We start from the raw sequence: 27,790 nt of genomic DNA, 5'->3' as shown, positions 1-27,790 counted from the left end.
GTGTTCGCGTGGACTCCAGGTTCCGAGATGCCTGGCAGAGCTTGGGAGGCGGTAGGGGGCCGTCGCTTCCTCTCGCCCGGCCATTGCAAGCGGGGCTGGAGGGCGGCAGGCGTTGTGGCGGTGGTGGCGGCGGCGGGGCAGGAGGAGGGAATGAGCGAGGAGGAGGCGGAGGAGCCTTGCGGGAGCGCGAGGAGCTGCGGCGGCTTCCCCAGGTGAACAACTCTCAGCCTTCTCTCAGGCGTTGCTAAGATACGCAGGGCAAGCCCCGCCCCCGGGCGGTGTTGCTAGGTTACCTCGGTTCGAAGACCACCTCCGGAGTGCGTTGCTAGGACACCTGGAAGGCCCGGTCGGGCAAGGCTCCGGTAGGGATGCGATGCCTGAGTAAGGCACGCTTGGGAACTATTCCTAAACAGGCCTTCTCAGAAGTAAGTCCCATTTAATTCAATGGAGCTTACTTGAAGGAAGGTGTTCTTAGGTTGCAGCCTCAGTGGCGTAGGAATTGAGGCTGTTGATAGGGGTAAGGGTCAACTGTCGTCAGCGTCACCCTAAATAGAGCACACAGTTAAGCTTGCAACATGGCAGTAGGTCTGTACACATGTTGCAAGGAACACATGTACCATTTTTGTACAGTGTATGCACAATTGTTTTCTTTTGTATGGATATGGAATAATTATGTTGCATTCAGCACAGATATGGCTATATGTACGACTTAAAACCCACATTTTCCCAGGTATTTATTTATTTACTTCTCCTATACCCTACCTCTCTCCCCCATGGGGACCCAAAGCGGCTTGCATCATTCTCCATTTTGTTCTTACAACAACCCTGTGAAGTAGGTTAGGCTGAGAGTGTGTGACTGGCCCAAGGTCACCAACCTGGGTCTTCCAGATCTTAGTCTGACACTCCAACCCCAATACCACACTGGCTGCCTGGTTTTAGTTTCAAACAAAATGTGCATTGGCTGCTTGTTACAAATCTGTGTACATTCAGGATGTACACTTGTTCACTGTATTGGGTGTACAGGGCTGGTGTAGGTCCCCTTTTACACAATTGATTTCCCACCCTGTTGTGAATAGAGTGCAGATCTATGTGGCAGTCGAGGTTGTGAGAACATACACAAAGTGTTTGCTTTAAAATTGGAACTCTGTGGTGCCTTTCTGTTTCCATTGATTCAAAGTTAGGCAAGGTTCATAATAACCACCCTGACAGGATTGTTTTGAAAATAAAACAGGGGAGGGAAATTCATGTACACTCACCTAGATTCCTTGGAGGAAAGGTGGTGGGTTAAATGTCAGTGCGATCGATGCTCTCTGCATTTGCAAAGTCACATCAGTTGCTTATGTGTTTACTCAGGAGTCCTGCTGAGTTCAGTGGACTTAACTCCCAAATACATAGGCTTGCAGCTGTGTGTTTTTGTTGTTGTTCAGTCGCACAGTCGAGTCCGACTCTTCACGATCCCATGGACCAGATCCCGCCATGCCCTCCTGTCTTCTGCCGTCCCCGTCTTCTTTGACCTTCAATCTTTCCCAGCATCAGGGTCTTCTCCAGTGAGTGCTCCCTTCTCATTTGGTGGCCAAAGTATTTGAGCTTCAGTTTCATTATCTGGCCTTCCAGGGAACAGTCAGGGTTGATTTCTTTGAGGATTGACTGATTTGTTCTTCTTGCAGTCCAAGGGACTCTCAAGAGTCTTCTCCAGCACCATAGTTCAAAAGAATCTATTCTTCGGCGCTCGGCCTTCCTTATAGTCCAGCTCTCGCAGCCATACATGACTACTGGGAATACCATTGCTTTGACCATGCGGACTTTTGTTGGCAGGGTGATGTCTCTACTTTTTATCATGCTGTTTAGGTTCGCCATCGCTTTCCTCCCAAGGAGCAGGCGTCTTTTAATTTCATGGCTGCAGTCACAGTCTGCGGTGATCTGGGATCCCAGGAACGTGAAGTCTGTCACTACTTCCACAGCTTCCCCTTCTATTTGCCAAGGAGTGATGGGGCCGGATGCCATGATCTTAGTTTTTTTGATGTTGAGCTTCAAGCCCACTTTTGCGCTCTCCTCTTTTACTCTGAGCAAGAGGCTCTTTAGATCCTTTTCACTTTCAGCCATTAGAGTGGTATCATCTGCATATCTGAGGTTGTTGATCTTTTCCCCAGCAATCTTAATTCCCGCTTGTGATTCATCCAGGCCAGCATTTCGCATGATGTACTCTGCATATATATTAAATAAGCAAGGTGACAGTATACATCCTTGTCGTACTCCTTTTCCTATGCTGAACCAATCAGTTGTTCCGTATCCGGTTCTAACTGTCGCTTCTTGGCCCTTATACAGGTTTCTCAAGAGACATGTGAGGTGGTCTGGTACTCCCATCTCTTTAAGGACCTGCCATAGTTTGTTGTGATCCACACAGTCAAAGGCTTTAGCATAGTCAATGAAGCAGAAGTAGATATTTTTCTGGTACTCTCTTGCTTTCTCCATAATCCAGCGAATGTTGGCAATATGATCTCTCGTTCCTCTACCTCTTCGAAACCCAGCTTGTACTTCTGGTAGTTCTCTATCCACGTACTGTTGAAGCCTAGCTTGTAGGATCTTGAGCATGACCTTGCTAGCGTGTGATATGAGTGCAATTGTGCGATAGTTTGAACATTCCTTGGCATTGCCCTTCTTTGGGATTGGAATGTATACTGATCTTTTCCAATCCTGTGGCCACTGTTGCGTTTTCCAAATTTGCTGGCAAATGGAGTGCAGAACTTTAACAGCATCATCTTCTAAGACTTTGAATAGCTCAGCTGGAATACCATCACCTCCACTAGCTTTGTTGTTAGTAATGCTTTCTAAGGCCCATTTAACTTCACATTCCAGGATGTCTGGCTCAAGGTCAGTGATTATACCGTCGTGTTTGTCAAGGACATTGAGGTCTTTCTTGTATAGTTCTTCTGTGTATTCTTGCCATCTTTTCCTAATCTCTTCTGCTTCTGTTAGGTCCCTACCGTTTTTGTCCTTTATCATGGCCAGCTTTGCATGGAACGCTCCCTTGATTTCTCCAATTTTCTTGAAGAGATCTCTAGTCCTTCCCATTCTATTGTTTTCTTCTATTACTTTGCACTGTTCATTCAGGAAGGCCTCCTTATCTCTCCTTGCTGTTCTCTGGAAATCTGCGTTCAGTTGGGTAAATCTTTCCTTTTCGCCTTTGCCTTTCGCTTTCCTTCTTTCCTCTGCTATTTGTAAAGCCTCATCAGAAAGCCACTTTGCTTTCTTACATTTCTTTTTCTTTGGGATGGTGGTGATTGCTGCCTCCTGTACGATGTCACGAACCTCTGTCCATAGTTCTTCAGGCACTCTATCTATCAAATCCAGACCCTTGAATCTATTCTTCACCTCTACTGTATATTCATCAGGGATGCGATCTAGGTCAAACCTGAATGGCCTCGTGGTTTTCCCAATTTTCTTCAGTTTAAGTCTGAATTTTGCAATGAGTAGCTCATGATCTGAACCACAGTCAGCTCCAGGTCTTGTTTTTACTGACTGGATAGAGCTTCTCCATCTTTGACTGCAAATTATATAGTCAATCTGATTTCGGTGTTGCCCATCTGGTGATGTCCATGTGTAGAGTCGCCTCTTAGGTTGTTGGAAAAGGGTGTTCGCTATGACCAGTGTGTTCTCTTGACAAAACTCTGTTAACCTTTGCCCTGCTTCATTTTGCTTTCCAAGGCCAAACTTGTCTGTTATTCCAGTTACCTTTTGACTTCCTACTTTAGCATTCCAGTCCCCTATGATGATGAGGACATCATTTTTTGGTGTTAGTTCTAGGAGGTGTTGTAGGTCTTCATAGAACCGGTCCACTTCAGCCTCTTCTGCATCAGTGGTTGGGGCATAGACTTGGATTACTGTGATGTTGAATGGTTTGCCTTGGAATCGGACCGAAATCATTCTGTCATTTTTGAGATTGTATCCCAGCACTGACTTTTGCACTCTCTTGTTGACTATAAAGGCCACACCATTTTTTCTACAGGATTCCTGGCCACAGTAGTAGATATAATGGTCTTCTGAGTTAAATTCGCCCATTCCTGTCCACCTTAGTTCACTGATTTCTAAGATACTGAAGTTCAGTCTTGCCATCTCATTTTTGACCACGTCAAGCTTACCTTGATTCATAGATCTTACATTCCAGGTTCCTATGCAGTATTGTTCTTTGCAGCATCGGACTTTCCTTTCACCATCAGACACATCCACAACTGAGCGTCCTTTCGGCTTTGGCCCAGCCGCTTCACTCTTTCTGGGGTTACTTGTACTTGCCCTCTGCTCTTCCCCAGTAGCATATTGGACACCTTCTGACCTGAGGGGCTCATCTTCCGGCGTCATATCTTTTAGCCTTTTGATACTGTCCATGGGGTTTTCTTGTTAAAAATACTGGAGTGGGTTGCCATTTCCTTCTCCAGGGGATCACGCTTGGTCTGAGTTCTCTGCTGTGGCCTGTCCATCTTGGGTGGCCCTCCACGGCATAGCCCACAGCCTCATCGAACCACACAAGCCCCCTCGCCACAACAAGGCAGTGATCCATGAGGGAGAGCTGTGTGTTAGCCTACCTATATTTACTCTGAAGTAAATTTCAGGATTTCACTTTGAGAGACTGCTGTTTAAGAGATACTATGTTTACCACATTCACAAGACGAAAGAAAGCCTCCCTTCCCTGAGCCTGCTTCAGTGGGGTATAAATCCAATAAATAAATAAATAAGAAGGCAGAGACGAATGCTGTTAGTGCAGTGGGAAAGTGAAAAAAAACTATTGTTGGAACACTAAGAAAACCCAACCTGTTTTGCCATAGCTTTGGGAGGATATCTCTAAATGTGTTTATTTGCAGCCCTTTTTCCCAGCTGCTGAAAAGGTACTGTAGATAAACACACTGAGAGATCCACTGATGAGACACTATGGCAAAACTCATATGGGCTTTCTTAGTGTTCCATTGATAAATGTTCAGTTTCCTGCTGCACTATTGGCATTTGCCTTCTTTCATCTCAGTTAATCTAAAACAGAATTTGGAGCGATGTTGGTTTTCAGTATGTCTGTGAATGGCTGCTAATAATCATAAATAAATGGGAGAGAGGGGCCATGGCTCAAGGGCAGAGCTTCTGGTTGGCATGCAGAAGGTCCCAGGTTTGATCTCCAGCATCCCCAGTTAAAGGATCTGGCAGCAGGTGATGTGAAAGACCTCTGCCTGAGACCGCAGACAGTGGCTGCCTGTCTGAGTAGACAATACTGACCTTGATGAACCAAGGGTGTGATTCAGTATAAGGCAGCTTCATGTATCCATGTGAATCTCTGTTTAGCTGGACACAAACAGCAGAGGTTATACATGAACATACATGAAGCTTGAGAGCCAGTTTGGTGTAGTGGTTAAGTGCACGGACTCTAAGCTGGGAGAACCAGGTTTGATTGCCCACTCCTCCACTTGCACCTGCTGGATGACCTTGGGCAAGCCATAGCTCTGGCACAGCTGTTCTTGAAAAAGACCAGTTTCTGTCAGAGCTCTCTGAGCCCCACCTACCTCACAGAGTGTCTGTTGTGGGGAGGGGAAGGGAAAGGAGTTTGTAAGCCACTCTGAGACTCCCTTGGGTAGTGAAGGGTGGGATATAAATCCAATCTCTTCTCTTCTTCTTCTCTTCTTATACTGAATCAGACAATCAGTTTATCATAAGAACATAAGAGACACCAATGTTGGATCAGGCCAAAGGACCATCCAGTCCAACACTCTGTGTCACGCAGTGGCCAGAAATACCAGTGCCATCAGGAGGTCCACCAGTGGGGCCAGGACATTAGAAGCCCTCCCACTGTTGACCCCCCCCCAAGCACCAAGAGCATCATGGTCAGTACTGTCTACTCAGACTGGCAGTGGTTCTCCAGTGTCTGAGGCAGAGGTCTTTCCCATCACCTACTGCCTGGTCCTTTCAACTGGAGATGTGGGGGGTTGAACCAGGGACCTTCTGCATGCAAAGCAGATGCTCTTCCACTGAGCCACAGCCCCTTCCCAAATGATCTTCATTCTGGAAACAGAATGCAGCCCTGGGTGGCTCTGGATCCAGGTCCTTATCCATAAACTTGAAATCTCGCTTTGCATATGAGAATGTGTTGAAAACTGCCTCTCTGTTCTGATTGTGAACACAGTGGGATAGTTAGAGGATGAAGCAGGCCAACTAACCTGTATAAGTGATCCTGAGAATGCAGCCCTGGTGGTCTGATTTTTCCTTCTTGCTTATCCTTCACTCTTTCTGGGACTTCTGGCACATGAGAGATGGGGGAGGGAAGGGGCTGGTCCCGCTTTGGATCTGCTAACCAAGGGGACCTTGCCGATAGGGGTGTCACTGTGGAACATGTTCCTGCCAGTGAAATAGAGTAATGACATGTGAAGGGAATGGGGGTGGGGAGAGCAAGAAAGAAGACAGTACCCTTTGTTGTAGAGGATGGAATCACAGAAGGTGCCGGCGTTGTCTGAAGTATCAGGTTCCAAGCACAGGTTCCAAGCACAACGATAGGGTGACCCGTCATGTAAACTGGCAACAAATCATCTCAGTGCCCCCCAAACATTCATCTTTGTCTCCTTGTTGCCCTCAGTATAGAGCAAATGCTGGCGTCCAACCCCGGCAAGACCCCTATCAGCCTGCTGCAGGAGTATGGGACGCGCATAGGCAAAACACCCGTCTACGACCTGCTCAAAGCCGAGGGACAAGCACACCAGCCCAACTTCACCTTCCGCGTCACTGTCGGTGACATCAGCTGCACTGGTTTGTTGCAATAAAGGACACGGGCAGGGATGATTAGACGCCCTTTGCTTTAAAGGGATGGGGGAAGACTTCGTGGCAGCCGTAGGCCTGAATGCACTTTGGAGGGGGTCGGGAGAGGGAACAGCGATTCACCAGTTGCACTTCTGAGCTGTGCCTCCTGCCGTCCATTTAGTGTGCATTACTGTTGACTTGTGGGGGGCAATGTTCCCTCTAAGCTGTGAAGACTTGTGAGCAAAAACTCTACTTTGTGAGCTACTGGCATTAAAGTTGTGAGCAAGTCATTTGGCTGCAGCATAGATTAGTTTGCTCTGGGCCATCTTTCCTGAGCTAAGACAAAAATGTGTGAGCTGGAAGCTAAAAAACTGTGAGCTAGCTCACACTAACTCAGCTTAGAGGGAACTCTGGTGGGGGGGGATCTTTTCGGCAGGGGGGGTCTTTACAGCACATTTTCCCCTCACCTTGACCTACCATCATGGGACTAGTATGGCCCTAAACAGTCTGCATGGCTGGATTCCCCCTATCCTTAACGGGTAAAAGAGGAGAGAAGGTGCATTTTTAAAGAGGCATTTCCTATACTACCCCATCTTTCATTCACTTATCCCTATTGTGAAAGCCGGGAGTGGGGTATTTTAAAAATAAAAAAGCCGCTCACCTCTTGCTACATAAGTAAAACTGCAGTTAGCACTTTTTAGGCTTAGAGACAGAACGGGTGAAAGAGTCCATGTCAAAAGGCTCCCATAGAAACCCCAAATCCCTCTCCTCCTCAAACCCATCCACTCACATGCGCCTTAATCTAGGGAACATTCCACCCCCATCCAAATTAGCAAGACACTCACCCAGTCCTGAAAAAATATGTCCTCACCCTGATGACTTTCCCTAAGGGAGCTCCTAGTTTGTCCCCCTCCCCTTTTTTGTATTTTTGCATTTGTGTGTGTGTTTGTATGTGCCCGCGTCCATGCCTGAAAGCCATGGAGACCTCAGGCGACTCCTACTGGGGCATGGAGGACATTCAGAGAAGTGGCTTGATAGCCTGCCTCTGGCCTCCCAGCCCCCTGACATTCTCTGGAGGTCTCCCATCCAAGTACTTGCCAGGGTTGGCCCTGCTTAGCTTCTGAGAGCTGATGAGATTGGGCTGGCCTGGGCTATCCAGGTCAGGGCCCCAGTTTGTTTTTCTTCTCAGTAAATGAAGCCCACAGAAAGCTATAATTCCCCTCTAGTTTTATTCCACCCTTTCTCCAAGGATGGTGTACATGGTTTCCAGATATTTTGAAGCCGGGGGGAAAAGTTTTTCTCTGGAGGAAAAAAAAAAGTTCCAATGGGAATAATCAAAATATATGGAATACTTTCTTTCTTATCAAGCCCAAGCTTGTTTTACTGCTTTAACAACATAAAATGCATCATATATCTATATTAGTCATCACATACAATAGTACTATTTGAGATATTTATGGAATTCAAAAGTATAAATTGCTATAGTTTTCTATAAGCAAAATTCTAGATATACCCACCAGCACTTGAGAGGGAGCTGTAAACAGCTGCACTCTATGCTAGGTAAAGGTAAAGGTTTCCCTTGCTCAAAAGCCAATCGAATCCGACTCTAGGGTTGCAGTGTTCATCTCCCTTACCAAGCTGAAGAGCCAGCACTGTCCGAAGACGTTTCCATGGTCATGTGGCCGGCATGACTAAACACCAAGGCGCACGGAACGCTGTTACCTTCCCACCGAAGCGGTACCTATTTATCTACCTGCAATTTCTTGCTTTCGAACTGCTAGGTTGGCAGGAGCTGGGGCCAGAGACGGGAGCTCACTCCGTCATGTGGCACTTGGGTCTCGAACTGTTGAACTACCGACCTTCCAGCCTGCAGTTCAGCATCTTAACCACGTGAGCCAACGCAGCCCCTATGCTACCTGAGCGCATATATATATATTTTTGCCATCATAGAGGAAGAAAAAAAATAAGATTTTTTTTTTAGTGAACTAGAGTGTATTATCTGGACAGAACAAAGTTTGAGTCCAGTGGCACAATTAAGACCAAATAAGTTTTATTCAAAGTATAAGCTTTCATGTGCAAGCACACTTCTTCAGATACAGTGAAACATGAAAGCTTATACCTTGGATAAAGCTTTGTCAGTCTTAAAGGTGCCAGTGTTCCCTCTAAGCTGAGTTAGTGTGAGCTAGCTCACATGCCTTTAGCCTCCAGCTCACATATTTTTGTCTTGGCTCAGGAAGGATGGCTCCAGAGCAATGCTCCCTCTAAGCTGTGCAGTCTTGTGAGCAAAAATTCTGCTTTGTGAGCTACTGGCATTAAAGTTGCGAGCAGCGATTTGGCTACTGGATAAATTAGTTTGCTCTGAAGCCATCCTTCCTGAGCTAAGACAAAGATGTATGAGCCAGAGGCTAAAAAACTGTCAGCTAGCTCACACTAACTCAGCTTAGATGGAACACTGCTCCAGAGCAAACTAATTTATGCAGTAGCCAAATGGCTTGCTTACAACTTTAGTACCAGCAGCTCACAAAGTAGAATTTTTGCTCGCAAGACTCCACAGCATAGAGGGAGTATGGGCCACTGGACTCAAACTTTGTTCTCCTGCTTCAGACCCACACAGCAGCCCACCTGGATTTATCTGGACAGAAACAGTCTCACAGTCACAATAGGATTTCTAGCATATTTCAGTATAATGTTAAATTCCATAATGAATACACTGAATACTTTAATGTATTGATGAACATGTTATATCATGTTTATTGTTGCCAGACTTATTCATACCTAAGCAAATATATTTTTAAAACTATGCTGTGCATGTCTACAGCATAAGCAGGAATAATGATCTAATTCTATAGCTGTTCACGCTATACTTTTTGAGTAAAGAACCCCTTATCTTAGAAAGCATTTTGCTTCTTTCCAAAGAGATAACATTTCATGGCATTTCTTTTCGCTGACCTTCAGCATTCTGTCCGGAAAGATGGAAGTGCTAATTTTCCCCCCTTGGTGTTGACCTCTCCAGCAGTCCCCTTCTGTGTTCTGTCCTCACAACAGCCACCCTCTTAAGTAGGTTAGGCTGAGAGAGAACAATCGGCTCAAGATCATCTACTGACCTTCATGGTGGCAGAAATTAATTTCCGCCTAGATCTCACCAAACCTGGTCTGACAGTCTAACTACTACGCTGCACTGGTCTCTGTGATATGCTACCTATAGGACATTTCCCTCCCGACAGACGAGCAAACCAAACTCTATTCCTGCAGTCTGTTCCATTTCAAAGCATCATATAGCTAACAGTCAAGTGTTGGCCCATCTGTGGATACTTAAATCCATGGGTTGGGCCCACACTGACAGGAAAGAGATAGTTCTGCAAACTTAAGGGACTCCTCAGGTTTGTAGAAAAACCTTGAAAACGTAAAAAAAATATGTGGGGAGGGGCTTAAACAAAAGCACTGAATGCTTTTGTTTAAAAACACACCTGCCTCCTCTGATGGAGAGTCCCAGTGACAATGAGCCATGCCAGGCCTGGCAATGGAGGCCAGGAGCCGTAGTGGGCCTGGCCGCAGATATTGGTGGGGTGAATAAAACTAAGAGGGGGGAAGGATCCTCCAGTGAGTATTGCAGGCCGCCACTTCTCCTTCCTGGCTTCAGAAAGTGCTAATATTAGACTCATTACACTGCCTCTTAGATTTTTAAGTAAAACCGAGGTGGTTCTGGCTCCCGGATCTTCTACCATAACCCAGTTAGGTGTAGTGGTTAAGAGCATGGACTCTAATCTGGGAGAACCGGGTTTGATTCCCAACTCCTCCACATGCAGCTGCTGGTGTGACCTTGGGTCAGTCATAAGTTCTTTCAGAGCTGTTCACTCAAGGGCAGTTCTCGATAGAGCTCTCTCAGCCCCACCTGCCTCGCAGGGTGTCTGTTGTGGGGAGGGGAAGGGGAAGGAGATTATAAGGCGCTCTGAGACTCCTTTGGGTAGTGAAGGTATAAATCCAGTCTCTCTTCTCTCTCTCATCTGACCATTCTTTTTATCCCAGAGCAAAGGACCCTGAGGGAAGATGGTAATTTTATCACAGTCCATCTCTCAAGGCTTTTTGAAAGACCTCCTAGGGTTGAGTCTCTCACCGCTGGAGCTCTTGGCAACTCTCTGTGAGCACTAATCAGTCTGTTCTCCACTGGCAGCACTAGAGGCCGGAATTGCAGGCAGGAATACTGAGCTGTCATGAGAGAGTCCAGAGGCATCTTGGAGTAGAGACTGGATTGCAGGCGGAGCAATACAACATTAAGCTGCAGCAGACACTGAGGCTTCCACCTGTGTGTGGGGTGGGGTGGGGTGGACAGTTCCTTCATTCTGATCCTGGATTGGTCAAGGACCTGTGCCCAAATGGTTCTTGGTCCAGGAAGTCAGGTGAAAGACTGCTGGCCCATCTTCAGAAATCTCATTCCTGTTTTTGGGATTTTGGGTGAATCGATACAGCCGTACAACTTTTTCCAAATCATGGGAGGACCATTCTTTTCTGAGGCGCTGCGGTTGCAGGTTGAACTGAGGAGCCAAGATGTCGCTCTGGCTCCCCATCTCCAGGGCGGAAGTGGGGGGAGGAAGATCGGCAGACGGGAAGGAGAATACCAACATAGGTGGTGCTGCCGGATTAGGGAACCCTTAGATAGTTACATTAGGTCTACCTGTTGTTCTTACTGTACCTTGATAACTGTGTAACTTTGAGTGTGGACCCTAAGCCAACACATCTAGGCCTCTAACCACTCAAGAGCTATGAAATGTTCCTTACTGGTTGACTCCATTATGTCCCCCTGCCTTGCTGAGCTTCTCTCTCCTCCTGTTTTGCCCAGTTCTGCATGGCGAGTGGCTTTGGGAAGAGGGTCAGAGAGGAGAGCGCATTGCCTCGTCTGTGGCCACTCCAGCCGTTTGCTGCTTGGCACAACCTATTTGGACAGAGCCAGGAAAACTTGGGCCCTTGATAATGAAAGCAAGGACAGGGAAATTCGGGTCTTGGAAGTGGCAACAGGACCCTATCGATCCTGGACCTGGGCAAGGTGCAGTGGCAAGTAGGGGTTGGAGGGTGCTTGACCTTGTCCTCGGTTGGGACACAGCCCTTCTATGAGGTGGTGTCATGGGCTCGGTTGCGCTCTTTGGAAGGGGGTTGTCAGGGCACGTTTGGGAGGCCTCACCTTGATGCGTTTGCCTTCCGGCCCTGTCTCCTGATTCCCTCGTCTCCCTCTCTCTTCTCCCCAGGCCAAGGCCCTAGCAAAAAAGCAGCCAAACACAAGGCAGCGGAAGTGGCACTCAGGCTCCTGAAGGGAGGAAACATGCTGGAGCCAGCAGCCCCAGAGGAAGCCAGGTGAGGGCTGCAAAGTGTGGGGAGGCCTTCCGTGGCTTTAAGTGAAATTGTTGGGCCCACACTCTCCTCTTCGGCTGCCGTTTTCTGTCTCTTGGCTATGAAAGTTAACGTGTGAGCAGCACTTGGGACCAAGACGCGGGCTTTCTGCACGGGGGTGATATTGACAGGGTAGGCTAAAGAGCTACCCGGGAGAGCTGTGCATGGCAAGCAACTGGCAGGGAAGAGGGTCTGTGGAATATTAAGAGGATAACCTGACCTGGTTTCTTCTCTTGGGTCTGAGCAAGCCCCTCTGTTCTAGTTCAGCTGTCAAGAGAGGTGTGGACTAATATTCTCTTTTTAGATGTTTTCTCTGAAGGGCTAGAAATGAGCAAGGCTGTGTGTTCCTTGTTTCTTAAAAGTAACCCAGATTTTTAATTCTGTATCAAGCAAAACCGAAGCCTGGGCACCAAACCCGCTACATGCATGTTTGCACAGTTCATTATGTCCTCCCACCTCCAAGTCAGGAGCCGGGGCCATCTGCTGTTCCACAATCCCACTATGTAGCTTACTTCAGATTCCGAATACATCTTGTTGCCTTATTCCGAGTCAGGCCATTGGTCTGTCTTTATCTGTATGGTTTGCTTTGATGAGCAGCTGCTCTCCAGGATCCCAGGTCTTTCATGCAATCTGTTACCTGATCCTTGACTTGGAGACATTGAGGCTTTGAACTCTGCACCTTCCACGGGCAATGCACGCACCCTGCCACAGCCCGTACATGCAGTAGGGCCACAGCCCTACCCACTCCTGACCAGAGATTTTTTTCAGGCGGCATGCGGATGTTTCAAAGCACATTTCCAGAGGCACCCTGAGAGCCTTTCAAAAACTGGAAAGCTGAGATATGCATGATGCTGCATTCTGTGGCGTTAAATCCTGAGCTCATGCAGCATGATCACAGATAAAAGGGGTTCTAGGTGGACGCTTCTGCCCGTCTCATTGCTTCTTGACCTCCCATCCCAGTGGTAAAGAGAAGGTTGGACGGAGTGCAGCCTCCTGAAGAACATGGGGGGCATACAGGTTGCGGGAATGGGTTTGGGATATTCTTTCGGATCAGAACCTGATCCCGCTGCTTGGGCTTCTGCTGCTTCGGTTGCTTTAATGTTGTCACCTTGTCTTTCGAAGCTCTCCTTTCTCTCTAGAGCCCCTGGCTCAGACTGCCACTCCACCCGCCACCACACCAGTGCCCGTCTTGCCGGCTGCGTCTCCCAGGTAATGAGATAAACAGGAGATGGAACCCCCCCCCCCTCCAAGCTGCTCACCACCCCCAAGCACCTGCGATAGCACATGGATGCCACGCTACAGCTGCCCTGTGCTTGTGTCTCCTGTCTGCAGATGGATTTCCCGTGGGCCACCCCATCAGCAGGAGGGAGGGAGGGAGGGAGGGCAGTCTCAGGAGCTGTCCAGCACTCTGAAAGCCCCTAGGACAAAGGAGCAAATAGGATTTTGTTTGCCCTTGAAAGTACAGCCAGCTTTATGGTATTTAATAACTACCACTGATCTGAAAATCTGCAGCGTAGATTTTCCTTTCCGGCTGTGGTCAGGATCAGTGCCTTGTCCTACAGCATATAATCAAAAAATACGAGAACCATGAAATAATAACTATGGAACGGTCAATATTTCATTATTTTCTTATTATAGTGCATATGTCTCTACAACAATACATGTCTTAATCACAATAAACAATTCATTATCACTATCAACAGTCCATTCTAACGATGAATGAAAGTGCCAGTAAGTGTTCTTTCCAAGATTAAAGTGCTTGTGCTGTAGTAAATGGTCCTGTGTCCTTTGTTCTTTCAAATCCAGTAATTGTGGGTGATTTGTGGATGTTCTGATGGAGCCTCTGATGGACTTGCGACCTTTAATTTCCATGTCTTCTCACCTTTCTCAAAGAGGCAACAGAACAAAATCCATATGGACTATATGGAGACATATGCACTATAATAAGAAAATATTGAAGTATTGAGCTTTCCATAATTATTATTTCATGGTTCTTGTATTTTTTTATTATACCTTGTTCCCATGGCTCTCTCTGGATTATATTGTGATACAGCATGGCAGACTCCAACCCTATGAGGAAATGTTCCCTAACAGGGGATCTTCCCCAGCCGAGCCCATGGAAATTCTCCTACTCCTGCTAGCCGGGGGTCTAGGAGCAGCCTTGGAGGCATCCCTCAGCTTGCTGTCTTTTACCCAGGAGCTCTCCGTTGGACATGAAGTCCCCAGTATCACCACAGCAGTCCGAGTGTAATCCGGTTGGGGCCCTGCAGGTAGGTTGCCCTTTGTGGCCACAGTTCATTTTAATCCCTGAGCACCTGCAAGCTGTGCCGTAGAGAAGCGTAGGCTGTGTGGAGTTTCCTGTCCCCGGAATTGATGGCGGTAGACACCGATGGACACGTTAACCCCATGCGGCTGCGACTCAGTAGCAGACTCTTGTCTCTCCCCCACTTTCCACTCTGCTGTGTCAGGCTGTTCCCCCCCCCCCTTGTATTTGCCCATTCCAGCAGTGCCTTATTGTGCATTTAGAAGGCCTGGTTTTTTGTCAGCAAGTCACAGCCGGTTTATGGTGACACCATGGGGTTTTCAAGGCAAGAGATGTTTAGAGATGGTTTGCCATTATCGGCTTTTGCTTAGAGACCCTGGTATTCCTTGGTGGTCTCCCATCCAAATACTGACCAGGGTCGATCCTACTTAGCTTTTGAGGTCTGATGAGATCGGGCTAGCTTGGGCTATCCATGTCAGGGTTTAGAAAGCCTTGCTGTTGCAGATAAGCCAATCACTCCACTCATGGAGCAAATGTATTAAGACCATTGGTCCATTCTAGCCCAGCGCTGCCTGCTCTGACTGGTAGCTGCTCTCCAAAGCATCCAGGTAGAGAGAAGTCTTCTCCCAGCTGCTGCTCTCAGAGAATTCAGATGTCAGAGACTGCACCTGGACCTTCTACAAGCACAGCAGATGCTCAACCACTGATCCTTAGCCCTTCCCTGACACTGAGTGAGAATCCTGCCTGCTTTGTACTGTATCTTTCAGTGCTGCCTCAAAACTCTCCCTCATGCAGGACTACAAGTGCCACAGTACAGCCATTCTCAGCTGCACGCATGGGACTCTTTGGATGCGGATGTGCAGATTCGATAGATTTGGGCTGAAATCAGCCTTGCACTTCCCCTCCAAACCGTCCTTGGACACACAACATTTTAACAGGGACAGCTTCCAGGACTTGCAGACCCAGATGTCCCTTGCCACCGTGAGTGAAATTTCACGCTGCCCTCCATCGCCCACCACTATTGTGCTGATAATCCATCCTCAAGGCTCGTCTTGAATCCACCCTGTGGGAGGTTGTGCAGGCATACCTTGGGTTTGCTTTTTGCTCCCGCTGACCTTGGCAGACTGGTCCTGGGTATTTATTTATCATATGGCAGACTTACATACAGGAAGCGTGTAGTCATATAAAATACATAACCAAGTTGATACAATGGGTATGCAGACCAATTGGGAAACCCCCCTAAATACTAATATCTAAATTTTCAATACACACCATCGCAGCTGGGGGGAGTTCAAAGAGCTCTGTCGCATCTCCTGTGACAGATGGAAAATAGTTTGGCGGGCTGCACCACAGTCGCATTCGGCTCCCGTTTAAACAACACACACAACTTGCCTGCACAACTGCCAAAGCTTGTTCATTTTCTATTCCCTGTCTTCCATACTTTATGTGGCAAGTTCAGTCCTGAGGGCCTCTCATTGGTGTTTATCAGGTTATGGAGATTGGGTGGGACTGTTTGCATCCATGTTCGCAACCATTCCTTCCCTAGAACGAAATTTTGTGATTGCAGGATCTGTGCAGATCTTATTGCTGAGTGTTGGGATCTTAGTCTGGATAGGCCTGCGCCGGGCCTGTCTTTGTGGATGGGCAACTCTCCGTTTTCAGTTATCTTTCTGTATTCGTGAAGGAGAGCATCTTGTCTTTGAAAATAATGCTACAGAGCTAGAACTTCTGGCTGCCAGACAATAGTAGGATCTCCAGGCTAACTACACACAAGGGAAACAATTGACCAGTCAAACAGTCCTTCTCAGGACTACTTGACAAGGGGTATAGGAGACTGCATTCGAATCTGCCAAATGAATATTGAGGGCCCTGGGTATATTTATGCAGCAGTAAGTGCCACCAAATTCAATAGGGTTTGCTCCCAGGACTGCAACTTTACATGCCTTCTGCCTGCAGAGACCTGATCTGTGAATCCAGGCACAGGGGAAGAGGCAAGTGCCTTTCCAATGTTCCTTCTTTCTCTCTCTCTCTCTTTCTCTCTCTCTCTAGGAGCTGGTGGTGCAGAAAGGCTGGCGGCTTCCTGAATACACAGTCACCCAGGAATCAGGACCAGCACACCGCAAGGAGTTCACCATGACCTGCCGCGTCGAGAGGTTCATTGAAATAGGTACAGCATCGCAGATCTTCAGTGGAGAATATACTTAACGCTTTCTGTCCTGTCATCCTTTGCAGTTTCCCATTCCAGTGGCTTTCAGATTCAAGAGCCACTGGTGCTTGGAGCTTTCAAGATCCTGGTGCACAGGGGCATATCCAGGAATTTGTCAGTGGAGAGGGCATGGAAGGTGTGTGATGTCACTTATGATGTCACGCAAATAAAAGGCTCCCCCTTTTAAATGCCACTCAAGCTGCGAGCGGTGAGCCTGACCGCCCGCAGTCAGTAGACAAGGAAGAGCCTCTTGAGTGGCATTTAAAAGGGGGAGCCAAGAGCCGAGTCCTCTTAAACTCCCCCTTTTAAACTGCTCAAGCGGCTCTTGGCTCCCCCATTTAAATGGCGCATGAGTGGTGAGTCCGCTCGCAGCCGAATCGACTGGCTGCGGGCAGGGGAGCTCACTAATAAGGGGGTGTGGCCAGAGAATACCCCACCATAGCTACGCGCCTGACAAGAAGCAAGACAAGACAAGAAGAGACTTGCTGTAGAGCACTCAAAGGTCTGTCAGCTGGGGCCAGGGACAGCAGAAGGTTGTGGAGCGAGCCGCGGCCCCATTTTCAAACGCAGAGGCTGGGCATCCCTTTGTCAGGAACACTCTGGCTTTTGATTTCATGCCGTGAGCCAGGGGGTTGGACTAGATGGCCCCAAAGGCTCTAGGACTGTGACCAAAGAAGAACTGTAGGCAATGTGAGAGCTGCATAGGCAGTGCCCTTGAACTGCACAACTTGGGGCCCACCAGCCCCGGACGGTCCCTTCCCAGGGGCTCAGCAAACAATCTGGTTTAGCTGCCAGTCTGGGACAACAAAAATAGCAGGTTGTCAGGGACATGGGCGACCACCGTGCTTGGTTAGCGATCTGCATTCAGCTTGGTGCATTTAGCTCAGTGCTAAACATTACATGAGCTCCCGTCTCTAGTTCCAGCTCCTGCCAACCTAGCAGTTCGAAAGCAAGAAATTGCAAGTAGATAAATAGGTACCACTTTGGTGGGAAGGGAACAGCGTTCCGTGCTCCTTGGTGTTTAGTCATGCCAGCCACATGACCACGGAAACGTCTTCGGACAGCGCTGGCTCTTCGGCTTTTTAAACGGAGATGAGCACTGCAACCCTAGAGTCGGATTCGACTGGCTTTCGAGCAAGGGAACCTTTACCTTTTTTAAACATTATGTGTCAAGGGAAGCACCATTCTGAAGGGAAAGAACTTAAAAAATGGAGGCTACAGCTTGAAACGGTAGCTTTAAAATGTATGAAGGACTCTGATCTCCAGAGGCTTAACCAGGACTTGAGATTCCTTACAGCCATTACGGGTGTTAACCAGCTTAACAAAGCTAGGGATGTTACATTACTGACAGTTGATTGGTCTTTGCACTTCATTATATTTGAATTTTACATCATTACGTCTCACTCTTCTGCTGGGTTCATTTCACAGCCCTTCGATCCAGCTGCTTAGACCTTCCCCTCCATAACCTCATGCACACCTCAGCTAGCAAGGGTCCATTCCCTACATCTGATGAAGTCACCTCTAGTCTTTGAAAGCTTAATGTTTGGCTGATCTTTAAGGTGCAACAAGGCATTGTGTTTGCATCTGGCATAAGCAGATAGATGGGTGCAGAATTCGGCTTCTCTGCTTTCTGAGTTCGTGCCGGGCCATATCATCAGGCATTCAGTGAGAGCTGCTGGAAAGCAGGTGGTGTGAAGTTTGGCAAGAAGGCAACCCTGAGCATCGCCCTAACTGTACTCAAGGGCTTACTTCCTTTTGCTGTTCTTCTCATACAGCTCTAATTCACCCCCTCCCACACAAAAACCTACGTCCCCCCCCCACTACCTTCCAAACTGCTCCTTGCCATCCCATAATTATTTCTTCTCCCTTCAGGCAGCGGCACTTCCAAAAAACTGGCCAAGCGCAATGCCGCAGCAAAGATGCTGGTGCGGATTCATAACGTGCCCCTGGACCCCCGGGAGGGCAGCGAGGCCGAAGTGGAGGAGGACCAGTTCTCTATCGTGAGTCTGGGGAATTGTGGGGAGGGGGGGCTGAGCCTTGAGGATCATGGAGTTATATAATATAGGCAAATGTATCTTCCCTCGGTATTCCATTCAAGGCCTCTGCCTTCCTTCCTGCTCTGACCACTGTGAGATAAGCTTTTGGGGTTCTTATCCCGCCCCCTGCCTTCTCCCCTGATCCTTTCCCCCACCCATAGCACTTCTTTAGGCTTCCCTAGTTGACTGGTAGTTAGATCTGCTTCTGGTCCAGCAGCGCTGGTTTGGGGAAGAGCCCTTGTCATGCCGCTAGCAACCTTTGGTTAGCCACAGGTGAAGTGGCACTGGGAACTGCCCACAGTCTCAGTGTTCTTCAGCCTTTCCAGACCAAGGACTCACCTTTAACCTCTAGACAGCACGGGATCCGGGAAGCTGTAGGCACCTGATGTCACATGACAGAAAGGGGAACAGCCAAAGCGATGACCGTGATGGTGTCAAGGTTGGAACTGTGGGCGAGAGACCGAGAGACGGGGGCAGGAAGCACAAGTGCCAGGAGGTGCCCCATAGTGAGGGACAAGTCAAGGGTCAGAGCCCTGAAAGGAGTCCTCTTCGCCTCTGAATGGCCCTGCCTCGCTGTCCTGCCTGCCTGCAGACGGGCGGGAGGTCTGGGGCCCTTCCTCTCTTAAGCATTTTCACCAGCAGCAAAAGCAAAGGGAGGGGAGTTAAAGCTAGGGTTCCCAACTCTGGGTTGGAAAATACCTGGTTATTTTTGGAGTGGAGCTTGGGGAGAGGAGGGACCTCACTGGTATATAAGGCCATGGAGTTCACCCTCCAGAGCAGCCATTTTCTCCGGGGGTACTGAGCTCCGTCATCTGGACGTGTTAAAAATTTAGTAGATCTCCAGGCCCCAATTGGAGGGTGACATTCCTACTTACAGCCTAGCAGGTAGGGCTGTGTGCCCCGACCCATGGGCCCCGACCCATGGACTGAAGACCACCATTGTAGATCAGTCATAAGTTTTCTTTTTGCTTTCAGTCCTTTTGACCTGTGTCAAGGGGCTTCCAAGTCTAGAAGGAGATGGGGTGTGTGTGTCTCGTACCTTCCTTTTTGCACCTTCTGGTGCATACACAGTTCTTGGTCTGCTTCACAGTCCTCTGGTTTGGGGATGGCGAGGGCCCAAAGGTGGCTGAAACATTGCAAGGGGGTGGCATCTGTTTTTGATTCTTTTTACCTCTTCCCTTGCCGGCTGCAAAGCGAAGCCGAACTTTCCCCCTTGCGTGCCTGGTGTAGCATCAGAAAGCCAAGTGTGAATGGAGTGCAGGGGGAAATCAGCAGGCAGGAGAGGGAGTAGCTTCTGAGGGGGTGGCTTCAGGATCTGTGCAGCAGTGACAGTGCCCTCCCGTGCTTTGGGTAATGGATACTTGTTGGCCTGTGAGAAAGAACAGCTGCTGACCCGAGTCTTGCCATTCTGCTTACAGAAGGGAGTGTGTGATGATTGTCATAGGCTTTCTCCTCTCACTGCAGAGCCCTGATTCACCAGTCATGCTGCTTGCAAGGTTCCCCTAGGAGTAACATTTGGGGCAGTGGCAAGAGGAGGGGGAGGCAAAGAAGTGCTGAGTTGCAGCCAAGCATGGCTTCAACTGAAGGGAACCGCATCACATAATCTAAACCGGGGTGTCAAACGTGTGGCCCGCGGGCCGGAACTGGCCCGTCCAGGGCACTTATCCAGCCTGCCAGTAACTGGTCATTCATTACCTTTATTTGCCAGATGATCAAGGCTCTGCATTATGTCCCTGTATACTGTCTCAGTGCTAATGAGTAACGGAAGGTGGATGTGGGAGGGTGGGCATAAGGGAGATACTTTAAGGAAATACTGTAAAAGTGTTCTAAGCATGTTTGTATTTTGAGTGAAAAATAATATCGTTAATTAGGTTTGCCTGTGTCCTTTATAAAGTTTATATCTCCCGTGCCTGGCATTACATTTTATGGCACGCATAGCCCGACCCAGCAAAGTGACATTAATGTCACATCTGGCCCTCATAACAAATGAGTTCGACACCTCTGATCTAAGCCAATACCTCCCCAGTCCCCCCCCCCCCTGTAACAGTGAAGGCAAGAAGCTTGCTCAGTCTAAATAAGGAAGATGATATTTTTGCACCTTTAGATGCATTCTCTTCTCTCAGCCTCCCCAAAAGGCTTGTGCACCTCTGTAGGGGCGCCCTAAAGGTGGAAGGGCGGAAGAGGCAGGACAGGCACACTGTCAGGTTAATCTGTGTTGGAGGAAGAGCAGCCTTGCACCACATGCCCGGGAGCCAGAACCTCCAAGGTCCAGGCCACAGACCTTTGAACAGGACGGTATGAGGGAGATACCAGGGGCACAGAAAGTTAGGCAGGTTGCGTGTGTTTAAGCCCAACTGCAAGAGAAATTGGAATGAACTGGCAAGTATCGGGCTATGAAAGGAGATAAAAAGCACGGGAAGCCAAGACTGGGGGCCGTGGGGGGAATTGTTGGGACACCTGGAGGTTCAGAGAAGCACATCTGTGTTGGAGGAAGAGCAGCCTTGCACCACATGCCTGGGAGCCGGAACCTCCAAGGGCCAGGCCACAGACTTTTGAACAGGGCGGTATAAGGGAGATACCAGGGGCACAGAAAGTTAGGTAAGTTGCATGTGTTTAAGCCTAACTGCAAGAGAAATTGGAATGGACTGGCAAGTATCGGGCAATGAAAGGAGATAAAAAGCACGGGAAGGCAAGACTGGGGGCCGTTGGGGGAATTGTTGGGACACCTGGAGGTTCAGAGAAGCACCAAGACCTGCAGAGGTGCAGAAAATGGGGGTTGTTGTAACTGTCCAAGCATGTAGTCAGGAGCCCACAGATGTTACAGGCCACTTCATATCACCTCGGAACTGGTGAGCTGACCTGGAAGGGATCAGGTGATCATGGTGCTTGGCAACAAGTAAATGATGTGTTCCTCTTCCTGCCCTACAATTCTTAGTGGGCAAGAGACAGGCATCCACACACACCCCTCAGTCTCTCAGATTTACGCTGAGAGTCCCCAGCTGTTTCTTACCTGGACCAACTGATCAAGAATCTGGGATTCTGTCTTGGGTATAGCTTTGAAGGATCATAATGCTTAGTATGATATAGAATTATAAGTTCTCAGTTGATAAAGAGTGAATATTATGATGGAGAAAAGGGAAGATATTATGTACAGGCCACTTCATATCACCTTGGAACTGGAGAGCTGACCTGGAAAGGATCAGGTGATCATGGTGCTTGGCAACAAGTAAATGATGTGTTCCTCTTCCTGCCCTACAATTCTTAATGGGCAAGAGACAGGCATCCACCCCCCCCCCCTCAGTCTTCAGATTTACACTGAGAGTCCCCAGCTGTTTCTTACCTGGACCAGCTGATCAAGAATCTGGGATTTTGCAGCACCAGCCAATCATTACAGCTTTCTGGGGTTCCGGACTGATTTCCCCATCATCAGTTGTCTACTGCTCGCCTTCAAGTGCTGCACTAACTGCTGATCCATTGTCTGCAGTCTGGTTGCCCCTCTCTGCCTTTATAGGGTTCCAAATGAAGCCCCGCCTCCTTCCTGTTCTGGGGAAGTCAGGCCCTTTTGCCCTCAGGGTCCTAGTGCTGTCTGGTTTGCCAGTCTTGATTTGCCAGTATAGTAGCACACTTGCATACAAGGAGCCCCCCACACATATTTGCTGGCCAAATAGGTGGCCAGGAAGGAGGTTCCAAAAGGTAGTTTAGGAAGCTGCTGATAGAGGGGGAAAACGTCTGTGAAGTGGCAGAGGCCAGACAGGCAGGGAGTGTGAAGTGTGCCTCAGGCAGGCGGGGGCTGGGTAGGAGGTCAGTTATTTTGCAGAAAACTCTGTCAGAAGACAAGAGCACTTCCAGCTAAAACTTGGTCCCACTTTTCAGACCACAGGGAACAAGCTGGATGGGGTGAAGGGTCGGGGCTCTGGCTGTACCTGGGACTCTCTGCGCAACTCGGCCGGGGAGAAGATCCTGCACTTGAAGAGCCACCCCTTGGGGGTGCTGAGCGCCGGATTCTGCAGCCTCTTGCAGGAGCTTTCTGAAGAGCAGAGCTTCGATATCAGCTACCTCGACATTGGTAAGAGGTGACATGCATGCAGGATGCAGGGCTGGGGGTTAGAGATGGGAGAATGTGGGGGTTTTTTAGACAGGCTGCATGAATGCACTGAATAGATGCATTGAAAATTCCAGTTGTAAGTGGAGGGGTCCGGTCAACCTTTGAAGGAACGGGCCGGAGCCTGTCTGCCCATTCTTGTCCACAACCTGGACAAGTTGGGCTTCCTGGGGAGATGGAACTTTTGCACCAGTTGCTTTAGCGTTGGCCTACAGCAGGGACCTGTCACCAGCCTCAGTATGGAACTAAATATGGCTCTTTGAGAAATAATATGAAATCTATGAAGTAGAGATTGGAAGGGTAGAGGTGGGATGCTGGAATTACCAGGGAGGGAAAGAGAATGGCAGGGTAAGATTTTTGGGGAGGTGTGGACTGAAGGGCTTCTTAGAGACGTTTTACAGAAAGGGAAATGGTAGAGGTGAACAGTGGTAATCCAAGTGTGAACCATGCACAGATTTATGCTCGTGCAGTAAACCAGCTGCACAGGGTATGGCCCTTTAATCGTAAAAGGTTGCAGATGTCCCCAGCTCAGCGTTCTTGTTCACAGGTTGTCCCCATGTCAATACAATGTGCAAAATGAGGTCAGCCGGGCCTAGGATAGAGGTTTCTGCAAACCCCAGGGAACCAGTACATTTGCAGAATGTATACAGATTTATTTAATACACAAAATTTGGGCGCAGCCCCTCCCATAAAAGCTAAATTGATGCCTGCACATGTGGAGACATCCATAACTTATTTTCCTCTAACCCTCGGATGCACAACAGAGCTAAGGTCCTCCTCCTTCTCTACTAATGTGAATATAGCTCAGTCAGAGGGGATGGGAGGGGCTGTGGCTCAGTGGTAGCGCATCTGCTTGGCATGCTGAAGGTCGTGGGTTCAATGCCCATCATCTCCAATTTAAAAAAAAGACCAGGCAGTAGGTGATGTGAAGGACCTTGGCCCGAGACCTTGAGGAGCTGCTGCCAGTCTGAGTAGACAATGTTGACCTTGGACCAGTAGTCTGATTCAGTATAAAGCAGTGTCATAATGTTCTTCTGGTTCAGCAGTCTTTTTGTTTTTAATAATAGGATTTTAGAACACCTGAAATGCTGCACCTGCGTTATCTCAAGGACCCTTACGTGCCTTTTAGGCCACCACTCCCTACCACATTGCAGATGGGGGGAATCTGAATCTAAAAGGATTAGTTTAAGGCCCCTCCAGTGAATTCGTGGCTGAGGAGAGATTTAAACTCTACTTCACTGCTTAGAACTTCCCCGTTCTGGCAAGAGTGGTCTGCCAGATTTCCCAGGGAAGATCACATAGTAAGGTGCAGTGATGTTAAGCAGCTTTTGTTTGTCCCAGTTATTTGGTTGGCTGAGGTACACTGCCTCTGATCATGGAGGCTCTGTTCCCATTTGTCACTGTTCTCTGTCCTATTTGTTATGGGCGTGGGCTGAGAAGCCCAGAATGTCCCATTCTGCCCACAGAGGAGTACTGACCTGCTGCATTAATGCCTGGCATTGCCCATCTCCTTCCCCACTCTTTGCCTGCTGCTGGAGTGACTCGTCCCCTGCAGCTACCACCTAAGATCTGTGGCTGAAGACCCTGGGATGTTTCATTCTAGAAAAAGGGATGGCTAAAGGGGAGACATGATAGAGGCTTATAAAATTATACATGGAGTGGAGAAAGTGAATAAAGAGCCTTTTCTCCATTACCCAATGAAGTTGATGGGCAATAGACTGAGGACAAATGAAAGGAAATACTTCTTAACTCAGGAAGTAACTAACTTTAGGACTTCATTGTCGGTGGACGTAGTGATGACCACTAGCATAAATGGCTTTAAGAGACTTAGATTCATGGAGGAGGAGATGTCCATCAATGGCTATTAGCCATGGAGACCAAAGGGAACCTGCATAGCCAGGGGCAGTCAGCTTTTGAATACCAGTGCTAGGAGGCAGCATGAGGGGCAGGGCGTGGCTTGTTGGTTGTTCCTTCGGGTCCACTGGTTGGTCACTGTCTGAAACAGGATGCTGGTCTAGGGCCACCTCTGGTCTGATACAGCCGGGCTCTTGTTATATTCTTAAGATCAGTTGTGAAAGGGACAAGAGAACCAAGTGATGATGCTGGAATCCTTCCAGCTGTTACACCACTAGGGGATCAGCTCTTTATTGAGAACTGGAATATGCAGCGTTTTCTCTTCAGAAGTGCAATTTGGATGAAACTGGTCCTCCGGCTTAAAGAAGCAAACCCGTTGCATTTAAAATTGCAGACCCCTGCTGTGTCTCCATGGCAGGCTACCAAGGGACCTGCTGCTGGATATGTTTTTTTGTTTGTTTCCTTTTCTTTCCCTTTCCACAGACGAGAGGAGCTTGAGCGGCCTGTACCAGTGCTTGGTGGAGCTCTCCACGCAGCCAACCACGGTGTGCCACGGCTCAGCCACCTCCCGCAATGCCGCCCGGACTGACGCCGCCCGCAACGCCTTGCAGTACCTCAAGATCATGGCGGGGGGGAAGTGACGTAACCAGACGCTGCCCCAGAACTCTGGGGTCCCCCTGGCTTCCCAAAGGGCTGGGCTCTGTTCGCCTGCCAATTAGGAGGGCTGCTTCATTTTCTTCTGACTTGGAGGTTGATGGGGTGGGCAGGCTGACAGCAGGCGGGCTGGGCCCCCCCCCCCAGTATTCTGTGGGGTGGAGAAGGGCAGTGACTTCGAGCTGGAATGAAGACTTGGGGTTTGTGGTACCTGCAAGCTCCAAAGGAGGTTGGTGGAGACTTGCAGCCCTGAGCCCTAAAGGGGCGGGATCGGCCCGCCGTGGCCTCATCAGAGGTTACCCCACTCCTCCTTGAAGTAGGGGGATGAGAACTGGATTTCAGAAACTGGAGCTCTATAAGGAGGTGTTGCCTTTTACCCATCGGACCTTGAAAGTGATTGGTGTAGAATACATGCTGCGGAACTGTGTACCTCTTGACAGCGGTCCCAGGAGGGCTGAGGCCCAGTTTCTACCTACGGCAGCATCAGATGTTAAAGCTTTTCCCTCGATTATGCCTCTTCAGGCTGCGAGAGAGGAATCGTGTGTTTGAATGCTATCCTGTCTTGAAAGAAACAGAAGGGACCTGGCACAGCAGGGGGGGAGGCTCTTTACATTTCTAAATTAGCATAGAACAGGATTTGAGTCCAGTAGCACCTCAGAGACCAGCAAGATGTCTCAGGTATAAGGTTCCAAGAGCCCCAAAGCTCCCTTTGTCTGACTCTCGAAAGCCGATACCCTGGAAATCTTGTTGTTCTTTAAGGGGCTGCTGGACTCGAATCTTGCTCTCCTGCTGCAGACCAACACGGGCTGCCCACCTGAAACTAAATGAGTACAGAAAATGCTAACTTTTTACATTCAGGGAGGCAGAGGGAGCTGGGGCTTCCAAAAAGTGGGGAGGTGATAAAAGCCCCACCCACTCTGCTAGGCCACTCCCACCACAGTTGTTTCCTCTTCACAAGACTCCCTCCTTCCTTCTCCAGCCCTGCTGGAGAACACCCTTCCTCAACAGGACCTCCATGTGCAGTGGTAGTCTCTCTCAGTACTTGAGTGGAAAGCTGTTGCCTTCGGGCCCTGCTTGTAAGCGACCCAGAGGCTTACGGTGGGCCCATGTTGGGAACCACATGCTGGATTAGGTGGAGGTGAGTGTCTTGTCCAGGATGGCAAACTCAGTGCAAGGCAGATGTGGGGACGCAACACCAAACTCTCAGAATCATTTTCCTTTCAAAAACAATCCGTCCTTTAAGCGAACTTTGGCTTTTCCTTGCCACTGAAAAAAACAACCAAATAGCAACTGCACTGTATATAATTGCAACGAAGAACAAAAACAAATCAGTTTCCCAATGTTTACTTATTATTACAATCATAAACAAATTGCTTATTACAAAATGGGGAAAAAAACTTTTTAAAAATTTGATACAGTTAGGAACCTCTGAAGACCATAGTAGAAAAGCCAGAACGCATAACAGGATGCTGGATATGTGAACGGGGACCGGCCATTTCTAGGATACTGGATCATTTGTGAAGTGGGCATACGGTGTTTACAGAGACTGTCTTAGTATATTCCAGCATCCTGTTATGCATTTTGGCTTTTCTATTACAGTCTTCAGAGTTTGTTTATGATTGTGATAATAAATAAACACAGGAAATTGATTTATTGTTGTTTTTCATTGCAGTTATATACAGTGTGGTTGCTATTTGATTATTCAGTTTTCACTGAAAAAACAAAAGCAAATCAAGCACGGTTGATGCTTGTGCACAAAACACTCAGATAATGTATAGAATTCACTGGCACCTGGTGTGTCTATGACTGCTGACTTGGATAGTTAGCCGTGGCAGCTAAATAGAATCTCGTGTTCAGAGGCTATAGCCAGGAACAGGGGAAGTCTTATCAAGTTTGTGCCCTCTTTGAGAACTTCCAGAGGCCCCTGCCTGACTCTTCTTTGCTTGAGCAAAATGGACCTTGGTCTAATTCAGGAGGGATCTTTTAATGCCACAGCCAGACCTTAAATCATCATGAGCGTGTCCCAAATGTATGAAAAATACTTGCTTTCCATTTTTTTTGCACAGATTTCTCTACCCAACCCCCCCAGCCAGAATTAATAATTAATTCATTATTTAAGATTAATAATTAGTCCTTTCCCAAAGTGTTCATTCTCCCAGAAATCCCTCCTACCACCAAACGGAAGACAAATCCCTCTGCATCGTTCCAATTTGAGTGTACGTGTTTGCCAAAGTGAACACAAATCCTCATTTTTCTCACCTCTGCATGGAGGGGTTTTTCCCCTACCCCACACAGAAGGCAAATGTGCAAACTCCACCCCCTTCCAGTCCAAGATGGCGCAACCTGGGAGAAACTTCACACATTGATTCTGTTGCCCGTAAACTAGCCTTAATCATGGTAACAGTGGGAGAGAAAAACTGGCCGCCTGATTCCGGCCGGTGCAAAGTGATTCACAAGCAAATGATGCCGATGCCGTTCAGTGTATGGTTTAGTCCACTGTGCCTTGTGGACAGAGATAAATACTGTTT

The 27,790-nt window shown here is 48.4% G+C and overlaps 1 protein-coding gene across 2 annotated transcripts; it reads left to right on the top strand.

The window, feature by feature from the left end:
- The first annotated feature begins 103 nt into the window (after positions 1 to 103).
- Positions 104 to 25,986, top strand: TARBP2 (TAR (HIV-1) RNA binding protein 2). 2 transcript variants are annotated; one of them, XM_015421762.1, is made up of 9 exons: positions 104 to 212; positions 6,605 to 6,774; positions 12,006 to 12,111; positions 13,270 to 13,356; positions 14,345 to 14,417; positions 16,460 to 16,577; positions 18,489 to 18,616; positions 22,526 to 22,718; positions 25,092 to 25,986. In XM_015421762.1, the coding sequence occupies exons 1-9, from the start codon at positions 151 to 153 to the stop codon at positions 25,247 to 25,249; spliced, it is 1,095 nt and encodes a 364-aa protein (XP_015277248.1). In that variant the 5' UTR covers positions 104 to 150; the 3' UTR covers positions 25,250 to 25,986. The 2 variants fall into 2 exon arrangements, with proteins under 2 accessions (XP_015277248.1, XP_015277249.1); XM_015421763.1 differs by lacking the exons at positions 104 to 212; positions 6,605 to 6,774 and adding an exon at positions 11,642 to 11,806.
- Positions 25,987 to 27,790: the final 1,804 nt, after the last annotated feature.

This window comes from Gekko japonicus, unplaced genomic scaffold, assembly GCF_001447785.1.
Source record: "Gekko japonicus isolate JY-2015 unplaced genomic scaffold, Gekko_japonicus_V1.1 scaffold4267, whole genome shotgun sequence".
Taxonomy (NCBI): Eukaryota; Metazoa; Chordata; class Lepidosauria; order Squamata; family Gekkonidae; genus Gekko; species Gekko japonicus.
Note: the sequence above shows the minus strand (reverse complement) of the source record. Positions and strands in the feature narration are given on the sequence as shown.